This window comes from Pyrus communis, chromosome 16 (genome assembly GCF_041283825.1).
Source record: "Pyrus communis isolate YQ-2024b chromosome 16, ASM4128382v1, whole genome shotgun sequence".
Lineage (NCBI taxonomy): Eukaryota > Viridiplantae > Streptophyta > Magnoliopsida > Rosales > Rosaceae > Pyrus > Pyrus communis.
In genome coordinates, this window is record NC_142580.1 from 3,638,242 (window position 1) to 3,658,630 (window position 20,389).

Sequence of the window (20,389 nt, forward strand, 5' to 3'; positions counted from 1 at the left end):
TTTTTCAATATGCTTGTACAGAGAAAAATGAAAGCCAACCATCGAAAATCTTCAATGATTTGACCTTAGTCTCCAAAACGCTGCATAAGTTCTGGACCGCATGAATAACACCACCCTTTTTAATATTGGTCCAACAGCACACATTTTATATAGATAATTATTCACCGCATAATTTTCCTTCCTATTCGGATCTGTACCTACCAGTGAGGGTGAGGGTGAGGGTGAGGCCATGTTGCAACAATATTACATCCCATATGTTTCCATTATGTATGCCTTGCATCGTACTCTTATCATTTTCTTCTTTTGGTCCTACCAAAAGTTCTAATTATTTATTTAATCCTATATAGAAGCTTTAGTTTCTGTTACTCAGTATTACGGTTTAGTGATATTCCTCTTCATTTATGAGTGAGAGATTTTAGGTTCGAATTTCGTAAATGACGAATTCAATACCAAATTAGGTTGCTCATTGTGTAACTTAACCGAACCCCTCATTCCCGTTAATGTAAAATATATCGTTGTACTCCAAAAAAAAAAAACTTCCTTTTCTTGTTTTTATATTTATTTTTGTGGATTTAATATTTAATGAAAATTGACACTTTATTTTGGTTATGGGACTTTTTTGGGCATGATATATATATATATATATATATACAATTTTTTCATACTCTTTTATACAATATATAATGGCTCTACGTTCTATTGGGGAAGAAAAACAAAAGGGTGGGTGTGTTTCTTTTTAAGAAAAATTAATGAAAAGGGTTTGAAAATTTTGAGTTTAATCAAAAGAAAAAAAATGTGTTGTAAGTGAATAGTATCATGGGGGTTTTTTTAGAGTAAAAATATCATTTTCTTTAAAAATAAACAGTACCGGAAGTGTTTCGTTAAAATTCCCTTCGTTTTAAGGTTACAAGTCTTTATTTGGACCCCAATATTGTAATGTTTTGTGTGTGCATGATGCAAAACTAGCATGAAATTACAAGTAGTAGTAAAAAATAACATTCTAATTATAAGTAGTAGTAAATAAAATTACATGTGCCTTACTTTATTTGAAATCGTAATGAGATTATTTTAATTTTGTTTTCACAAATGACGAGTTATGTCTACTTATTATTACTAGTTACTAATACATAGTATGATTTAGTTCAAATCACAAAAAAATTACAAAGTGAATCGATAAATATGTTAATTTTATCATCTAAATAATTCTTTGACGAAATAAATAAGATATTACCAAAGTAATATTATTATTGACGCTCCAATAATCTTGTTATGCAATTCTTAAAAATTTACTTTTATTTTTTAATACAAAAAATTTGGAATGCACAATAAAAACTAAATTTATTTCCAAATATGCGCTATTCAAGCTGGCACTCTATAAACACGAAAAAATATATTGTTTTTTCTATTATAATAAAAATACCGCTTAAATATCTAATACATCCCTCCATGAAAACAAACAAGGGAAAAACCGCATGTTGACTTTGAACGGTGGGAACCCTCTTGTTAGCAGCTCCAAAGCATAAATGATTTATTAAAAAAATATATCTAATTTTTTAAATAAAAATTAAATAAATTACAATGCCCTTTTAACTGCGTGATATTTGTTTCGTTTGAGAGATTTTTCAGTGTGATCGTCATACGAATGGTACATTATGTGTTTTTATATAAATGATGGGCTATGTGTGTTAAAAAATTAATAACTTAAACATTAAAAATTTTCAACACTTATATAAAAACTTATGATCTATGTTCCCGTCAGAACTAAAAATTTATCTATTCGTTTGGGTTAGGAAATGATGATGAATGCGTGAAAGGTGAAACAAAAACGTGTTGAACCAACGTGGATCGGGCTGGTACTATTTCCGGGTCACACAGATCTCGGTTGTTGGATCTTATGAACTCCTCACTGCGCTGTGAGCGTATATATACCCCTCAGATCTCCTACATGAACTGCCATCAGAAGAAGAAGAACAGAGCTCCCTCCTATCCTCTCTCTTCTCTCTCTCGCTCTTCTTCCGCATAAGATCTCTCTCGCTCTCTCCGCCGTCAACCTCCCGCCTCACATTGACTGAGGTAATATTCATCTGCTCTGCTCATTTGGTATTTCGTCGAGCTCCGTGGTTTTGCTCAATTGGGTTGTTTTCGATTTTTTGTGTATGGGTATTTTTCGATATTGTTTTTGCATAATTCGATTTCGGTTCTGTGTGTTGAGGTGTTTGATTCGGAAAGATTGCTCATTTACTTGTGTTATGAACTTGTGTGAACTTGTGATGCTGTTTGGGTGTGCTGGAATGTGCAGATCTTTGTAGTTTCTCACTGTTTGCTGTAGATCTGATTGGAATCGGTTTTTAATTGGAATTTGGATCTTATGATTTGAGATTTGCATTCTGTGGGTTGTAGAAATGGGATTGTTTAGCTGAATTTTGAAGAAAACATCTTTCATTTGCTTTAAAAACTGTGGATCTGCAAAAATTGTAATGAGTTTTTCGTCGATTAAACTTATAGATCTTGCGTTCACCTATCTCACACTTAGCTACAATTCTCTGTTTTAGTTTCACGAATCAGTATTATACTTTAAAATCGAAAAGGTTTTGACTTTTGAGCCTATTCTTCGATATGGTTGTCGGTAGGAGACGCACTGATGGCTAGGCCCTTGTTTCCGTGGTTAATCTTTTGCGTTCATTTATGTTTTTCCTTCACCATGGATCACCAATTTGTCTCCTAGATTTGGATATCATACTGCATTCTGAATGGAATATATGACACTCGATTACCAATAAAGCTTGTTTGTCATCATTTTATATAGAGAATTTTGACAAAACCTTTCGATACTGTTCATTTTAATGAAAAATCATATTTTTACACTAAAAAGTCAATACTGTACTATTCACTTTACCCTTTATTTATAGTGTACTATTCACTTTACCCTTTATTTTTAAAATTCAAAATTTTCAAACCATTTTTATTAGTTTTCCTTTTTATAGGGATATTGGTTTATTTGTCCTTTTGTTCTTAATAAAAGTAAAAGGCCGGTCAGGAGCAATTAGTCTTTTAAAGCTATGATAATTCTATAATAACATAAAGATCTAGTATTTCAGTGCTTGGACTGTAGCTTATCTCATTGTTTTGCTCTGCTCGTCTTTAGGCCGTCAATAGCAGAACAAGATGGTGAAGATCTGCTGCATTGGAGCTGGATATGTTGGTGGGCCTACTATGGCTGTGATTGCCCTTAAGTGCCCAGATATTGAAGTAGCTGTTGTTGACATTTCTGTGTCTAGGATCAATGCCTGGAACAGTGATACGCTCCCCATATATGAGCCAGGCCTTGATGATGTGGTGAAGCAGCGCAGAGGAAAGAACCTCTTCTTCAGCACTGATGTTGAAAAACACGTTATGGAGGCAGACATTGTCTTTGTTTCCGTTAACACGCCCACCAAAACCCAGGGTCTTGGAGCTGGCAAAGCCGCTGATCTTACCTACTGGGAGAGTGCTGCTCGTATGATTGCAGATGTATCAAAGTCTGACAAAATTGTGGTTGAGAAGTCAACTGTCCCAGTCAAAACAGCTGAGGCCATTGAAAAGATTCTGACCCACAACAGCAAAGGCATCAACTTCCAAATTCTTTCAAATCCTGAGTTCCTTGCTGAGGGAACTGCAATCGAGGACCTTTTTAGCCCAGATCGTGTCCTCATTGGAGGTCGGGAAACCCCAGCAGGCCAAAAGGCAATCCAAGCACTCAAGTCAGTTTATGCCCATTGGGTCCCTGAAGAAAGAATCATCTGCTCTAATCTGTGGTCTGCTGAGCTTTCAAAGCTTGCTGCCAATGCCTTCTTGGCACAGAGGATATCTTCTGTTAATGCCATATCTGCACTCTGTGAGGCAACTGGTGCAAATGTCCAAGAAGTGGCGCATGCTGTTGGCAAGGACACAAGAATTGGGCCCAAGTTTTTAAATGCCAGTGTTGGTTTTGGTGGGTCTTGCTTCCAGAAGGATATTTTGAACTTGGTATATATCTGCGAGTGTAATGGCCTTCCTGAGGTTGCAAATTACTGGAAACAAGTCATTAAGATCAATGACTACCAGAAGTCTCGGTTTGTGAACCGTGTGGTTTCCTCAATGTTCAACACAGTCTCGGGTAAGAAGATAGCAATCCTGGGATTTGCCTTCAAGAAGGACACTGGCGACACTAGGGAGACACCTGCCATTGACGTGTGCAAAGGGCTGTTGGGTGACAAGGCCCGGCTGAGCATATATGACCCTCAGGTGAGTGAGGATCAGATCCAGAGGGATCTTTCTATGAAGAAGTTTGATTGGGACCATCCCATTCATCTTCAACCTCAGAGCCCCACTACTGTGAAGCAAGTTGGTGTAGTCTGGGATGCTTATGCGGCAACAAAGGATGCTCATGGAATCTGCATCCTGACCGAGTGGGACGAGTTCAAGAGTCTTGATTACCAGAAGATTTATGATCAGATGCAGAAGCCTGCATTTGTATTCGATGGAAGGAACGTGGTGGATGCTGAGAAGCTGAGGCAAATTGGGTTCATTGTTTACTCCATCGGAAAGCCCCTGGACGAGTGGCTCAAGGACATGCCCGCCGTGGCGTAAACACTTGATGAGGAGGAGCGAAGAAGCACAGTAATTTGAAGATCGATCCGCTTGTGGGCAAAAGTTCTGTTAGTTCCGAAGTTTGTTACTGATAGTGGATGCATAATTTGTCCTTAATTTTTACCTTCTTGTATGATTTTGTTATTTCACTATTCATTAAACTTGGGGGGTTTATGTTGCGTCTTATGTTACTTGTAATAGTATCCTTAATACAGTTCGTGAGCTTTGTCCTCGGCTTAGTGGAATATATCTCAATTTGTTATTTTCTTAGTTTAATGTAATAAAATCAGAAACCAGGAAATTATAATTCTGTTGATCTTCCTTTTTTTTTTTTTTTTTTTTGTTATGTTGCAGAGTAGTGTCGGTTTACAACTGGAGGAAGACAGGTGTACACCATCACCACAGCATCCCGTTGCTGGTCTGGCAAATCTCTGTCTAGTCAAAACAAAACATAAAATGAATGCATATACACTGTAACACTGCGAGCAACTTACACTATAACATAGCAACCAAATTTCATTTTAAAATTCGTAATCAAATACCTAATTTTAAGGGGTCTTAGCACGTACAATCCAAGAATTTTTGAGACGGAAATAGAACTAAAAACCGAAGTGGGCAACCAAATTTTCTTCCAACAAACAACCATAGTTGCAAGGCGTCTAATCTTCTTCGTAGCTTCTTTGCAAGTTTGCAACAAACAACCATAGTTGCAAAGCGTCACCACCATCATTGCAGCTTCTCTGCCGATCAACTGCCGCATATCTATGGAACCGAAGAGGTCCCGACCACCTTTCCACCACCACCTTCCAAGAGAATCAAGAGGTCCTCGAAGGTCCTTCAAAGGATCTTTTACCGGCTTTCAGGTGGTCCCTGACCACCTGGGTCCCCCTTTAGATCTGCCCCCGAGTGCAATATGATTTTTCTTATAAAGATTCGGTGAATTGGAAATTTCATCATTTGTCACGCTATCACTAGCATCAAATGCTACATATTATTCAATATTAGAAGTGTTTAATAGTTTTTTGTTTTTTTCAATCCGAGTTTGAACTTACGAATGTATTATTTGGGAACACCACCTTATCTTTGGACTCGATGGCCAAAAGTAAGACGTCACTTTATATGATATCAGGATTGAGTAGAAAGAAAATTAGTTTGGTTTTATTTTTTTTATTTTACCAAAAAAGAAGTAAAAACAAATTGGGTAAAAAAAAAAAAAGAAAGTAAAAACAAATGGCTAGGAATTTTTTTTATCAAAAAAAGTTTGTGAGGAGCTTTCTCCTATTAAACTCTCTTTATTTTTCTCTATTTTTTAAAACTATAACATTAGACAGTAGGGACCCTATCGTAAATTCAATGCCACAAAAGACGGCTTCAGCCCTTTTGGCTTATATATGGTCCAGCCCACACCAATACTCTCCCTCGGTGTCAAGATTAAACCGGTTTTTTACCACCTGGACCGCTTCTTTTACATTAAATGCACGAACCGTAGCGCCTTTATCTTTCGTCGTCATCCCTTCCGATTCGATCCCAAGCAGGTTGACCTAAATTTGTTTCCAGATTTCCCCAAATTTCTTATCATAATCGTTGAATCGGTTGTCCGTTTGTTTGAATTCGAATCTCCGCTATCGATTAATCCCAAATTCGACCCAATCCGTTGGCCTCGCACAATTCTAGGGTTTCGACTCTGAATCGGCCCCTTTTGCCTCGTAATATTCCAATCCCTCTCGTTTATTGGATCCATTTTCTGTCTTCTTGCTTTGCCCTCTCGAATTTGCTCCTAATTTTGTATATTTTTCCGGCCGCGTCGAATTTCTAGGGTTTCGTAGAGTTCGTCTCATTAGGGTTTGTTCTTTGTGTAATTTCTGTTAGGGGTTTTGTTCGCCTCACCTCTCTGTCGCTATTTCGTGTATTTTTGTTGTCAATAATTTCACGATTTCACTTGTCAATTGCAATTTCTAGGGTTAGGGTTTCTAAAAAAATTCACCTTCTTTATTTGGTAAAATTGGATTAGGGTTACGGTTCCTAAGGCTGATAAATCTGCTTCTGTTCATAATTCAGCGTTCAATTGTATCACTTAAGCCGTCTACTGTTCCTCTGAAGAATTAATAGAGGTACAATTTTGTTGTTGTCACTTTAATTTTGTGATGGGTTTTGTTGTAATTATTGTGAGTTTTTTGCCCTATCAGTTATCATTATTATTCTTATGCTGACAAATAAATCTGATAAATGGAAACAGTATTGAGATTGAATATTAATATTATTCAAAATATTTTGTTAGTTATTGGTTAGCTTAAGTTGAAAGCAAGTTATGCGGGTTTTGGCGGCTTTGGATCTATCTATGAAAAATGTGGTTTTTTTTTTTTCCTGCTAAACGCCTAAGTATTATTGTTGTTGGTGTTGTCATGCATATTTTCAAAATTTTCATAGAAAATTATTTGGGCTTCAGGTTAATATGGGATTCAAAAGACCCTTTGATGATGTCGAGTTCCAGGAGCTTCCTTATAAGCACTCAAGACAGCATGAATTCGGTGATAGGCGCTCACCATTTTCTGATGCTGTTTCTTGTAATGGTGCTCCCCGAAAAACTTGTGTTTCAGGTAAATGTTATATTGGGATTACATTACCTTCGTTTTCTTTTTGTAGCTAATAAAGCCTGCTATTTTAATTACTGAACATGGTTGCTCTGATAGATTCATGGTGAAGTCTAATCTTGTTTTCCATAATTCAGGGGAGAATCGGAATGGTGATTCTAAATCTCAGTGGCTTGACGTTCTTGAAAAATATAGTGTTGCTGAAGTTTCAACATCTGTCAACAAGGGTTGTGCTTCCTTCTCATCGGTAACTAGGAGTTTTGGTGAAGAAGATGTGCGCTCTGGACCAGATGCTTATTCAAGTCCTACTGAGGATTTCAAATTTGACTTCCCAAGGAGAACATGTGTTCCTTTCAAGGATGCTTATTCTTCTTTGTTTGACTGCTCTCCAAGAAAACAAGCTCCTGTTGGACCAGATCATCAGGCCATTATCCCCACTTGGAGTGGATGCATGAATTTGTTGGATCAGAAAGATGAGATTAAAAATGACAGTGAGGAAAAGCTTTTAGGAACATTTGTCATTCCAATGCCTGTTTCAGACCTATCAGCACTTGAGTGTGATAAGGTTGGACTTGGTCGAACAGATTGTAGCTGCCTGGATGCAGGTTCAGTCAGGTGTGTGCGAAAGCATGTCATGGAAGCACGGGAAGAACTTAGAAGAACCCTTGGAAACGAAAAGTTTGTGAAGTTGGGGTTTTGTGACATGGGGGAGGAAGTGGCACGACGATGGAGTGAAGAAGAAGAGCAGACCTTTCTTGAGGTTGTTTACTCCAATCCTGCATCATTGGGGAGGAAGTTTTGGAAGCAGTTGTCTGCAGTGTTCCCTTCTCGAAGTAAAAGGGAACTGATCAGCTATTATTTTAATGTGTTCATGCTTCGCACGCGGGGTGCTCAGAACAGGTCTAGTATACTAGACATAGATAGTGATGATGATGAGTGGCATGTAAACGATGGGGGTTCCAATGACGTGAGAATTGCTGAAGATGATGAAGACTCTGTTATTGAGTCTCCTTATTATCAAGGTGATCATTTGGACCATGAAGAGGATTACTCAGAAGCAGATAGTAGTGATGATGATGGCAGTGACGGTGATGGTGATGTGGGGCATGTTGGAGGAGATTCTAGCGAAGAAGATGGCGGGATAGATCATGTAGCACAATCATACATGCTGAACTCAGTTAACGAAGGAAAGTTTGATACAGTTGGGAATTGGGAAAAGAATTCAGCGTGTACCGGAGAGGAATTTGATTTCCAAGATGACTCGTGCGTATCTTTCGAATTTCAGTCCTATATGCATGACTCTCACAGCAAATGCTTGGATAGCCAACCGGATGCATCCGGTGTTGTAGCTGGTCATGCATATTTATTGGAGCCTTGCAATGCTAAAGTTTGGGACGCCAGATTCACGGTGGACACCATGAAAGGCGATGATCTACTGCCGACGTGGAGTATGATTGAAGACATATTCGATCAAGGCATGGAGGATTACAGGATGACGGATGAGCGCAAGGCTCCAGCTGGTGGCTAGTCGCCGGTGGCTTAGGAAATAATTCTTTTAACCCAAATAATTGTTACTGTAAATTCTGTACAGCTCTTGTGAGGGCTAAGTTTTGAGATTGGAAGCTAAGTTTCTATGCAAGGGAGCTTTTCTCAATTTTTTTTTCTTCTGTTTATTAATATTTTTTCCCCGAAGCACGGGTGATTTGATATCCGGTGTTTCTTTTTGTACAAAAATCCATGGAATCAATTATTCTTGTATATGTCAAGTTTTCTCATTGGAATATTCCTGTCATTTGTAATTTTGTGTGCAGCTTCTTTACCTCTTTATTTACAGTCCCATAGCAGGCAGCCACACTTTGTATGGTTGCAGCCGTCTTTAAGGAATCCGGATCCTCTTTATAAGAATCTCGAGGGTCCGTGAATCCTGCCTGTTGATTGTACTCATAAATTATTTTAAATATTTTTATTTAAAATTAAACACAAACAGTGCTTGAAAAAAAAACTGATCATATGATATACGATAAACGAACACAATTCATGAATTCTCAGAATTTTCACCAAAAGGATCTAGAGAGTATCATGTTGGGTCTTTAAGTACTCTGCTCATAATTTATAATGGGAGCAGGATCCCTTTGGAACCCAAATGAACTAAGCCTAAGGATCAAATGATCTCGATCATTGAAATTTGATCCAACGACTACAAACAGAGAGTCTCTCTAAAAGTTATAATAATTGTAATCATTGGATCAAATTTTAATGATCCAGATCATTTAATCCTTCAGCTCAACTCTTTGGGTTCGGAGGGGATCGGTTACTTTATAATGAGGAAGGACTGACATGCATGCTGCAATTGCGATTCTCTTATCTTGAAAGTCAATGCTTTAAAAAATGGGTGGTTTTTTTTTGTTTTTGTCGAAAATGGGTGGTTGAATTCTTTAATTCTTTTGTGTTGGTCACGTGGAATTCTTCAGCTGATTTGGCAAAATTTTGGTCAATTACAAGGATCCCTTTCCACTTGAGCCAACTGAGCATAAAATTTGGGTTCTTAAAATTTGATCCAACGGCTAAAAACAAGGGATCCTATTAATGTTATAATAACTTTAACTCTTTAATCAAATTTCAATAGTCCGAATTTTATACTCAGTAGGCTCAGGTGGAAGGGATCTGGAGATGATCCATTTCCAATTACAAGATGTCAAACAGCTCTATGAACTTTAGAACTCATTAAGCTTGGCCCAAAAAAGTTACGTTTGATCTGTTGGTTAGAATAGTGTGCATGTGTATTGATATTTTAATTTTTTTTAATAGATACAAATAATAAAGATCAGAAGACACAACCGAGCGGAGAATTTTCCCTTACCCAATTTTCATATGAGTTTTAAACAAAAAATATGATCTGGAAAATGGTAAGCATGGAATTTTAATAATTAAACATCTGCAATGGATATATGACAAGAAGATGACTACAATATGGGCGGTTGACTTGATCAAAGAAACTGGTAATTACTAAGCAAATGTGACTTTCTATGAATTGAAACTTACACATTTTGTTTTGTTGTTTGATGAATTGGGAACAACATATGTCATCTTAGTCAGCATCTAACTTCAAGATTAGTTTGATGATTCCAATCTCATCCGTTGAATCATATATAAACATTGTTTTACAAAAGACCAGTCATATACTAATGTAGTGGGAAAGGGATTAGAAAGTAAAGAAAACGCATTAATATGTTGACATATACCTATCATTTATGCACATACATTTCCTTTTCGGACTTTGCTAGACGTAATTACTCTTATTGGTGCGTAAATGCTCGCAATTGCATCAATAGCCGAGAGTCACCTATGGACGTGTTAAAGACTGTCCCCATCACTCCTTGAACTATATGACCATAGGAAGCTTATAGAACAATAAAGACCTGACCTTTGGCTTGTGCTTCTCTATAGTTACAAGCAAAGACTAGTTTAAGGCATAGTTTGGATGATGATGTTTCAGTTTTACACTATTTTATGATGTTTTAGTTTTACACTATTTTATTGGTTAGTACTATCCACAAGGCTATTTTTACTTTTCACACAATCATTTCAGTCTTCGACCATTGAAACAAATGAATTAAAAAACAACAATGACATAAAATTTATAAGAGTGTGTGGGAAGTAAAAACAAGTACGTGAATAACGTTACCATATAAATTTTAGACTTGCTAGAAGTGTAACTCCTCAAACCTTGGGATCCTCGATACACACCCAGCAATCCTGGCCGTCCAGTTGAGCAGCGAAGACGTCTCACTTGACAACACGTGCTGCCAATCTTTTATTTACTTTTTATCTTTTGCTTCCATTCCATGCATGGAATTCTCCTCCGACTATAACACAAGCTAGAGAGAGAAAGTGAGAGAGAAGAATCTCTGAATCAGTCATGGCTTAAGCTTTGATTGTGTTTACAGGCCTCTTCATTGCCATCACTGGCGAGAAGAAACCCATTGCCCCAAATTTTGATCTTTTCGATTTAATCCCAAATTTTGTTTTCAACATTGAAAAAAGGGATTGTGGGTTATACTTTGATATGGAATTTAAAGGGTCCCTTTTTGTTGGGTCGGATCTCGTACTTCACAAAACCGTCACATCTCAACACTTCAATTCTCCCATCTGTTCATCACCTGCAATAAAGCTTCAAACTTTGTGATCTGTTTCTCCAGCTGCTAGCTCGATCTGACAGAGACTGTGCTCTGTTTCTCTCTGCCATTTGGGTATTTTTTACTGCAACCAGGGAACCGAATAATGCTGCATTCTAGCTACTTCGTTTGAGGTAAGTTTTGCTAATTTTACTTTGTTACTGCTGCCCCATTTTTTGGTTTTGACTATTGAGTGATGGAGAGAAATCCAACCATGGAGAAAGAAGATCAGAACAATCAGAACCAGAAAAAGAAATTTGTGTGCAAGTTTTGCAGCAAAAGGTTCCCCTGTGGGAAGTCATTGGGTGGTCACATAAGAACCCATCTGAAGATTCTGAACAAAAAACCAGCTATTCAAAAAGAAGAAGAGGAAGAAGATGATGAAATTATAGCCAACGCTGCTTCTAGGATTGTAAAATTTTCACCTTTAGATGGTGGGCATTCTGGGTATTCTCTCAGAGAAAACCCCAAGAAAACATGGAGGTTTTCGGATGCGGGCCCCAGTTTCCAGTTGCAGCAGGAGAAGGCGTGTAAAGTATGCGGCAAAGGGTTTCAGTCACTGAAAGCTCTGTGTGGTCACATGGCTTGTCACTCGGAGAAGGAGAAGCTGATGAACAAGCTTGAAGAAATCTCAGAGTTCGATGAGAAGCAGAAGCTGCTTGATGTAATGGACAGTCAGTCGGATACTGAGGCATCGGCTCTTCCGAGGCAGAGAAGGATTTCCAAAAGATTGAAGCAGCAGAATCTGGATGTTTACTCTTCTGTGGCAAATGGTGGTTCGTCATCTGGTGGTTCCGGAATCGAGCAAGAGCAGCAAGAAGTTGCTATTTGTTTGATGATGCTGTCACGCGATTCGGGTAGTAAAGGGGGTTTGAATTCGTTTGCTGAGTCTTCAGACAACAACTCTGTGGTTTTGGAGGCGAAATCATCGTCTATCGATGTGAGGATTAGTACTAAGAAAGGTATGAACCGTGCCTATAAAGTGAGTGATGTTATAGGGATGGAGAGAGCAAGAGAGAAAAAGTTCAACTGTGAGGAGATGGATGTTTCTGACAATTCTGATTCCGGGTATTTTAGACATGAACGACCTAAGAAAGTTGATTCGGAAGTTTCAGAAGATGGGTTTTTTAGGAATGGTGAATTTCACAAGGGTAGAGCAGAATTTGGATCCAGAATCGAGGGATATGAGTCCTATGATGTGAAATTAAGGAAGGGTTTTCGTGTCGAATCTGAATTGGGCAAGGATGTGTCAAATGCAGAAGATCGGAATCCTGATGAAGTGCATGGAGATAGAAGGACTTTGAAGTATGCATTGAGAAATACAACCAAGAATGGAACTTTTCACAGACCAATTGCTGATGATTCTTCCAATGTCGAACCCTGCAGAATTACACGAAAGAGCGGAAAATACAAGTGCTTGACATGTAACAAAACGTTCCATTCTCACAGGGCTCTTGGGACGCACAGAGCAAGTCACACAAAGACCACTGCTTACTCTGAGTCCCTCTATGAGAGTGGGGAAAACAGCATGGACACCGATCCCTCTCCAATTCCGACACCCGAAAGCAGCAAGCTTGCTGAGCAGCATTGCAGTGGGAAGAAACCAATGTATGATCAGGACTTCAGTGGCAGTGCAAGGAGATGTTCAGGGTCCAAGAAAAGCAAGGGGCATGAGTGTCCCTTCTGCTTCAAGGTTTTCAGGTCAGGCCAGGCTTTGGGCGGTCACAAAAGGTCACATTTTGTTGGGGGATGTGAAGTCAAAACTGTGGTACTTGGGCAGCAAGAACCTGATCAATCCCCTCCTCATGAGGCTGAAATCACAGCACTATTTGATCTCAATCTTCCAGCTCCAATGGAGGATGAAGCAAATGACCATTTTGAATACATGGCATGGTAGGTCGGAAGATGGGGTTTTTTAACATGAACCGAAACATAGTATGCATCTTTCGACGTTGAATTCTTAATTGTACATCCAGCCGTTCATTCAATTGGTCCATTTTAGAATTTTCGTGCAAGAAGAAGCAACAATAGCATGAAACTTTTTTGGTGGGTCTCATTATCTGCAACTGTAATGATGCAAATGAAGGCAAAGTACAGGCAATGTGGTTAATTTTTTGTCTCTTTGGGTCCCATCAGTTCAAAGGATGCCTTGCAGAGGTAATGGTTGCAACTTTTAGTTTAAGGGAGTGGAAGAATTGAGTTGTTCTTGCAATTTTCCATCTTCTTTTAGTTTTTCTTTTCTTCTAAATAATTTATTTCATCATCTTTCTCATTTGTAGGGCACTTTGATCTGTTGTTTCCCAAAGCATATCGTTATTAGGAACTTATTTGTTTCTCTCTCTCTGACAATTTTAAATTATTATATGTTCTCCTACACTGTTTTGGAATGTCTTATAATATTGTTTATCAACAAATTTTCAACTATAAAATTAAGAGGAGTATGATGATATAAAAACCAAAAGTTGGAGAGGTTTTGAGAAGGACTTGGAGATCAAGACCACTCATTAGTCCACCTCACTAACTCATCTTATACAAACTAAAGGTTTGAATCTCTCTCTTGTACGGTCCAGATTTTTCAATGCATCGATTCTAGACTTTGAGATTCAGAAAAAATCTCAATTCTTTAAACTTTTCCATTTAAAGTTACAAGTAAAAGAGAAGGGAGAAAGGTGTGCTCTTGAAAATTACCTCATTTATGAAAGCCACATTTGATAGTGTCATTTTCCATCACCTACGAGTAGGACCCCATGTCTTAGCTTATTAGGTTAAGTTTTTGGTGCGGCGTGCTATCATGGGCTATATCTTTTTTGGTATCGTCCTAGACTCTCTCGGACACTCATAAGCCGTAGTAAGTATTTATCTGGTTTAGTTTTGTGTTTAACTGAACGGAAAGAACTTACATCTACCTCTTCAGACTCTACAGTAACATTGCAGTCATCAAAATAATGATATGACTTTTTACTTTCCGACTTAAACATTTTAGGATTGATTTAGGACACTATAATAAGAGTTTCGAAAAAATACATGTAAATCTCTCTCGATGTAAATCCTAAAAAAATGAAACAAGGACTAATTGCGTCTCACCTTACATAACTAGCTCCACTTGTAATTGTGACCGTTCAGAACTTCAGACTGATTGCCAATTAAGCACCGAATCAGTGTTGAAAATGGATTTATCCCAAAAGCTGCAAGGACCACCTGCTTTATGGGGAAATATTAGAAAGTGGTGCCACTTAAAATGTTGGGAGAGAAGTTTCCTCCATCATTTACAACCCTAAATCACTCTCACTGTGTATTCACATTCACATCTGCATTTGCAATTGCATCTCTCTAAAATTATGATTACATATAACAAAGCTCCTAGCCACTCTTCCTTGTGGTTGCTTTAAAATTAGTCTTTTTTCAATCTAATACAATAGACAATCATTAAGCTTTATCATATTAAGTGGAGTCCACTGTATGAATCTTAAAACACCATTGCTTTATTGATGTTGCCAAGGATCAAATCTGGATCACCCATGTGATAGGCGGGAATACTTAGACCTGGTTTGGTACTGAGGTGATTCTGAAAAAAGCTGGTATCAAAAAAAGCTGGGAGCTGTTTTTGTGTTTGGTAAACATTCAGCTTCAGCTTTTTTTTCACAGTTTTGGGTGAAAAAAAGCCAAAAACAAGAAGCTGCAAAACCTAGCTTTGAAAAATCGGTTTTTTTTCACATCTATTTTACATAAAAGTTTACCAAACACTATAATACTGTTTTTTTTTTTTCAAAAACACTTTTACAAAAAAGTTTACCAAACACTCTGCTGCTTTATTTCACAGCCGCTTATTCTCACAGCACAGCAGAATCAGCTTTTTTTCAAAGTACAGCAATACCAAACCAACCCTTACTACTGTGCTACAATGACCTTGAATGATTGTTTCCCATTACGATTTGTACATTAGGGGATCCCGAAAATTGAAAAAGCTTCTGCAGATAGAATTGAGCATTTGGGATTGTTGGAGATAAGGATAAATCTTAAACATCAAGGTTGAAATATTGGATTAAGGAAATATAATTAGTTTGTGGAATCATGAGGAATCAAAGTCCACTGTGCACTTTTCATCAATGGGGAAGAAACTTTGGTTCAAGGTGGTTGCATAGCACCTACCACTAAGCATTTGAGTTTGTTTTAAATCATCTAAATTAGTGACATGTGAAAACGTATATTAATAATATAAGTTTTGGAAAAATTATTGTTTGGTATTGAAATACAATTATGTGGTACATTTAAATTTCCTTTTTAACATAAACAAACAATTGATTTATTCTTTTGAATATTGTATTAGTACTCAATTCACGTGTTATTAGTGTTTAAACTATTCATGAAATTGTCGGTATTACCGTCAAAATATTCGAAAAATTAATGATCGATTTGGAAAGACGGGTGAAATGGAAACTCCACCCTATATTAGCGAAACATAGGAAAATCAATTAGTACCAATGATATTTACTTATTCACTATATAAAATTTGTCAGAACCCATTATAGATTTCTAACTTTCGAATTTTTCTTTTGCAAAATTTTTTTATAATTTCGACTAAATCTGAATGAATTGATATACCTACCCCCATTGTAAATTTCCATAATTTATGTTGAAGGTAACCAATATCAATATATTTCCATCGATATTTTTTTAAATTTGCATATCGATATTTCTACCTAATATATAAATGAATTGGTTATACCACGAGATAGAATCACAGTACTGCTCATTTACCTTTATTCTTCACAAAGCACACAAGGTTGTTTTTGTGCATTTTTTCCAACTAAATATGTTCATTCCATGATTTCCATCATCTGAGTGTAGTGTGTGTTCTGTGGACGACCTCAGCCCTCAGGACCACCTTTTTTTTAGGGCAATAAAAGCTCGAGTCAGCTTTGCATTGCATCAACTCGAATCAAGAAGCACTTGAGAGGAGTATCAATTGCATTATGTAAATAGAATTATGAACTCATATGGTCTGTGCCTCAAATATATTCATCCACCACTTAAGGAAACACCAAAATCTTTCAAAACCAAACATGCATTATTGCACCCTCTAATTCTTTAGGCAACTTGGGTTTGCTTCTCACTTAGTCATATCACAAACCTCTATCACCTTTGAGTAGCGATTTTGGTACTCGTTTTATCTTCTACCAATACAAATCGAGTAATTTATAATTTTTATAAAATCTACAATGGGTGTATGATGCAGACATGGATTAAGTCAAATAGTCATGATAGTGTGCCTATCTACTAGACTCTCACTCAAATTTGAATTCTGTCTTCGTAAATCAGAGTAAGAATATACCATAAGCTAAATTGTTTGTTGCGATAAAGGAGCTGACTCATTTATTCAGATAGAGAAATGTTAATATGAAATGGAAGAATTAGGATTGGGGTTGGTCATAGCTATTTTTAACATTTTTATCTCTGCATAGAAGTTGGAAATGTATTACCTAACATCAACAATTGAGGGTAGCTAGGGTTTCTTTTAGGGTTTCTGATTTTTATTTGTTTTCGGGTGGACATCTTTATCATGCCTTTTCTGATCCTATAGTGTCGATAGATTAGAGAGTAGTTTTGCTTATAAGTTGGACCACATCAATCTTAACAATGTTCTAAATTTACTGAATATTTTTGCACTCGAGTTTGAATTATCCTCTTTATGTTAGATTCGAACACCGCTTTGTGAAAAAAAAAAAAAAAAAAAAAAGAGAGAGAAGTAAACAACTTGCGGAGCCTCACTTTGGGCCTGTAGACTGTAAGGATTGGGTCTTGCATAGATGGGATTGTGTTCACAGTCAATATTGTAGGATACAAACCGACTAGGCCCAGCCACAAAAAAGGCCTCCGTGGCTCAAATAATTGAAGAAGAATTGATTTGTTGTGTCACTCTCAATCAGTTCTTTTGACGGAGATTACCTAACGAGATATTTGTCGATTGATAGGGACGTTACATACTACTGAAATCTCAGTAACAATATGGACATATGATCTGCCACTTGTTATCCAGTTTCGGGATGACTTAAACGAAATTGGAATGCCATGATGATATTTCAATCAATTATTTGTCGGACATAAAAATTTTAAAATACACGACATTGTATTATTGATTCAGAATACCATGAAGGCTTAGGCGTACAGACCAGTGTAGGCAAGTTCTTCATTTTCAAAGGCCACAAGTTCGAGACTTCCACCACTCTAACTATAAACAGCTGCTAGGGTTAGAATGAGGATGTGATCAAAGGTGGACGCATATTGGGATTTAGGTGGTTCCAGGACCATCCGGAGTTCATAAATATACATGTGAAGGTCTTCAGATGACCTTTCGAATGTTTTGTATGAGTCCCTTTGTACCTAATAAGTGTTTGATACTTGCTAGGCACATTTCGACATGTTACATGGACAATATTCAACAAATTCTCTCGATATCACTCATGAAGTGCTCGATAAAATGCCTTAGTGCATAAACTGAAATTTATTTTGTGCAGTTCGTGCTTTATTTCTATCTATAAAACCTAAACATTTAATAGTACGACCACCCAAGATTCGAATCCTGAATCTGCTACTAGATACGATAAGACGCTAATGCGTACAACGAGGACAAAATTTTTTTTCATATAACAATTGTATCGTCATGTGATGTTAATTAATTCATGTATAATTAGTTGCATGGTTATTTTATAAACAGTAGATATACAGATGTACCATTGTATCGTTCTTATCGATATTCTATGCCACCGACGATCGACAAGAAAGGAGACTGGAATTTCCATGGCGCGTGATCATATCTCCTCGCGCACATAGCGGCAGGTGAAACGCCGCTTTTAGCACATGTCGTGGACCACCTTCTTAATTTCTATGCTGATACTCATGACTGGGACTAAGAGAGCTGCTCAATATATACGGCATGCGTCCTCTCTCTCTCTCTCTCTCTCCTCTGCTGTTCTGACATTGACATTGAAGACTCTGACTACATGACACCATGCCACTTAAGCTTGTTCATGCATGCATGGTGAAAGCCTTCATTTTAATCATGAAACTCCCTGCCTCACTTCTCCTCCTCCAATCATTTTCATTGAGGTCAAGTGTTTTATGACTTTTGCCACAGTAACGATATTTTACATACTCTTTAGCCTCATTTTTCTATCTCTGAGATACTTTATTTGTATATCTTTGCAGGGATTCGTGAAGGAAATTTGATTTGGCGTCTACTTTTTAGGTTTGGAGTTTGACTTTCTTCGAGGATGTGGCGGCGACGGCAATCTGGTTAATGCTGCTCGAGATTAGGGTTTTTTTGTTGTTTGTTTTTTTAGCATTCGGGCCTAATTTTATGTGCACCTCCCATTGTATCTTGGGTAGCAGCTCTAATTTTGCTTGAAACTTTTACTTTATCAGTTGTTGTTTACCTGACTTTTTTAAAGCCTTGTACTAATTTTTAATATAATAGAAGTTCTCTTCTTGATAAAAAATAAAAAATAAAAATAAAAAATCATGCAACTCCACACGCTCTTTTGGAATGGAACCGATAATGTATGCATGCACTGATGCACACAGTGAACTTATGAAAATTAAACCATATATACACGGGGAGGATTCGTGACAATTATTTATACAAGTTTTTGTGAGGCTCACTTTATAATATATTTTAACAATTTGAACCGTCTATTTTTTAGAATATCTTTATAAATCATCTTTGCAAAAATTAAATAAATCCAAAACAAATTTAAACAATCATTTGTAGTGAAGACAATAAAAGAATACGGTTCTACAAAAAATTATGTCTAATTTAATTTCAAAAAATGTATAAAATAGTGGTGCAACGAATTCGTCCCGTATGTATAATTTAATTTCTAAAACGCGGGCTGAAACTTACTATCAGCTAATTCGAGATCGATTGAATTTTATGTTTTACTCATATTAAGTTGCAGTTAGCCTCATTTGTAGACACCATAATATGATATATCAACACCATTTTGACCATTGTACCTTTTCAATATCGGCGGCATCAACAATATAGTGGTTAATATATTTGTAATATAATATTTAGGGATCTTCCTAAGTTAGGGTAACTTTATTCACCGGTGCTTTCCAGGGGGTTTTTTTTTTGGTGTTTTAACGAAAAGCCTACAGTATTGTTCATTTTAATGAAAAACCACATTTTTACACTAAAAAGTCAATCATGGTACTATTTACTTTACCATTTATTTTGTCCTTATCATTAAACTTAAAGTTTTCAAGTTCTTTTCATTATTATTATTATTATTATTTTGGCTTTAAAGGGACATTTATGTCAAAGTACACTGGTCGCTGATTAGCAGTTAATTAACTAGTTAGTACGTTCCTCTCTGAATCTCAAAACGAATTTATATGATGCTTATGCATGGAAATACTAGCTAGGTAGGCAAACATAAATTAATCATGTCGCACAGGTAATTGGCACTTTACGCCAGTCGGCCGGTAAGAAAGCTTTACGTAATTGCCCGAAAAAGACGAAAGAAAGATAAACAAAGGTGAAGTGGAAGAGTGAAAAAAGCAATGTCGGCTAAAGCAATACGTACGCAAACTCAGCGGACAATTATACAACTAGGGCAATTCACAAGTCCCCGAAAAAACCAATAGGTTTCAAGGTTCAAATCGACAAACTACATTTCCTAATTCATTTATAAACCTATCGAAAAGGATTACGAAACAAATTCAAAACGATCGATGCATGATAGACACGTACAGATATCACAAACACACACACACACACACACACACACAGACACACACAGATATAGAAGCTTTTGATTGAGGGATTTCTGTTTAGGTTTCTCTCCTGGAGCCATGGTTTCCGTCTGCGCAATGGTGACCCAATGCATGCGCTTGGGTCTCTCGACTCCATCTGCCTATTGTTTCTTCAGTGAGTTTCTCCTGTTTTCTATCATCTCTACTTGCGGAATTGACCTGCCCCACTTGATGGTCCTACGAAGCTTGTCTCACGCCCCA

At 37.1% G+C, this 20,389-nt stretch overlaps 3 protein-coding genes across 4 annotated transcripts; all 3 read left to right on the plus strand.

Moving 5' to 3' along the window:
- The first annotated feature begins 1,758 nt into the window (after positions 1-1,758).
- On the plus strand, positions 1,759-4,915 carry LOC137730914 (UDP-glucose 6-dehydrogenase 1). The gene is made up of 2 exons (XM_068469916.2): positions 1,759-2,073; positions 3,146-4,915. Exon 2 carries the CDS (start codon positions 3,166-3,168, stop codon positions 4,606-4,608), a length of 1,443 nt encoding a protein of 480 aa, XP_068326017.1. The 5' UTR covers positions 1,759-2,073; positions 3,146-3,165; the 3' UTR covers positions 4,609-4,915.
- Positions 4,916-6,026: 1,111 nt separating this feature from the next.
- LOC137731874 (uncharacterized) lies at positions 6,027-8,982 on the plus strand. Of its 2 annotated transcripts, XM_068471117.2 has the most exons (4): positions 6,027-6,314; positions 6,667-6,719; positions 7,055-7,205; positions 7,337-8,982. In XM_068471117.2, the coding sequence occupies exons 3-4, from the start codon at positions 7,061-7,063 to the stop codon at positions 8,725-8,727; spliced, it is 1,536 nt and encodes a 511-aa protein (XP_068327218.1). In that variant the 5' UTR covers positions 6,027-6,314; positions 6,667-6,719; positions 7,055-7,060; the 3' UTR covers positions 8,728-8,982. The 2 variants fall into 2 exon arrangements, with proteins under 2 accessions (XP_068327218.1, XP_068327219.1); XM_068471118.2 differs by lacking the exon at positions 6,667-6,719 and having other exon boundaries at positions 6,040-6,314.
- Positions 8,983-11,017: 2,035 nt separating this feature from the next.
- On the plus strand, positions 11,018-13,750 carry LOC137731320 (uncharacterized). Its single transcript, XM_068470423.2, has one exon. The coding sequence runs from the start codon at positions 11,571-11,573 to the stop codon at positions 13,269-13,271; it is 1,701 nt and encodes a 566-aa protein (XP_068326524.2). The 5' UTR covers positions 11,018-11,570; the 3' UTR covers positions 13,272-13,750.
- The last annotated feature ends 6,639 nt before the right edge of the window (positions 13,751-20,389 follow it).

Bases quoted from the DNA above. Each gene is read 5' to 3' on its own strand.
- LOC137730914 (XM_068469916.2), top strand. From the start codon at position 3,166: ATGGTGAAGATCTGCTGCATTGGAGCTGGATATGTTGGTGGGCCTACT.
- LOC137731874 (XM_068471117.2), top strand. From the start codon at position 7,061: ATGGGATTCAAAAGACCCTTTGATGATGTCGAGTTCCAGGAGCTTCCT. The intron at 7,206-7,336 runs GTAAATGTTATA...TCCATAATTCAG, and splicing joins CCGAAAAACTTGTGTTTCAG to GGGAGAATCGGAATGGTGAT.
- LOC137731320 (XM_068470423.2), top strand. From the start codon at position 11,571: ATGGAGAGAAATCCAACCATGGAGAAAGAAGATCAGAACAATCAGAAC.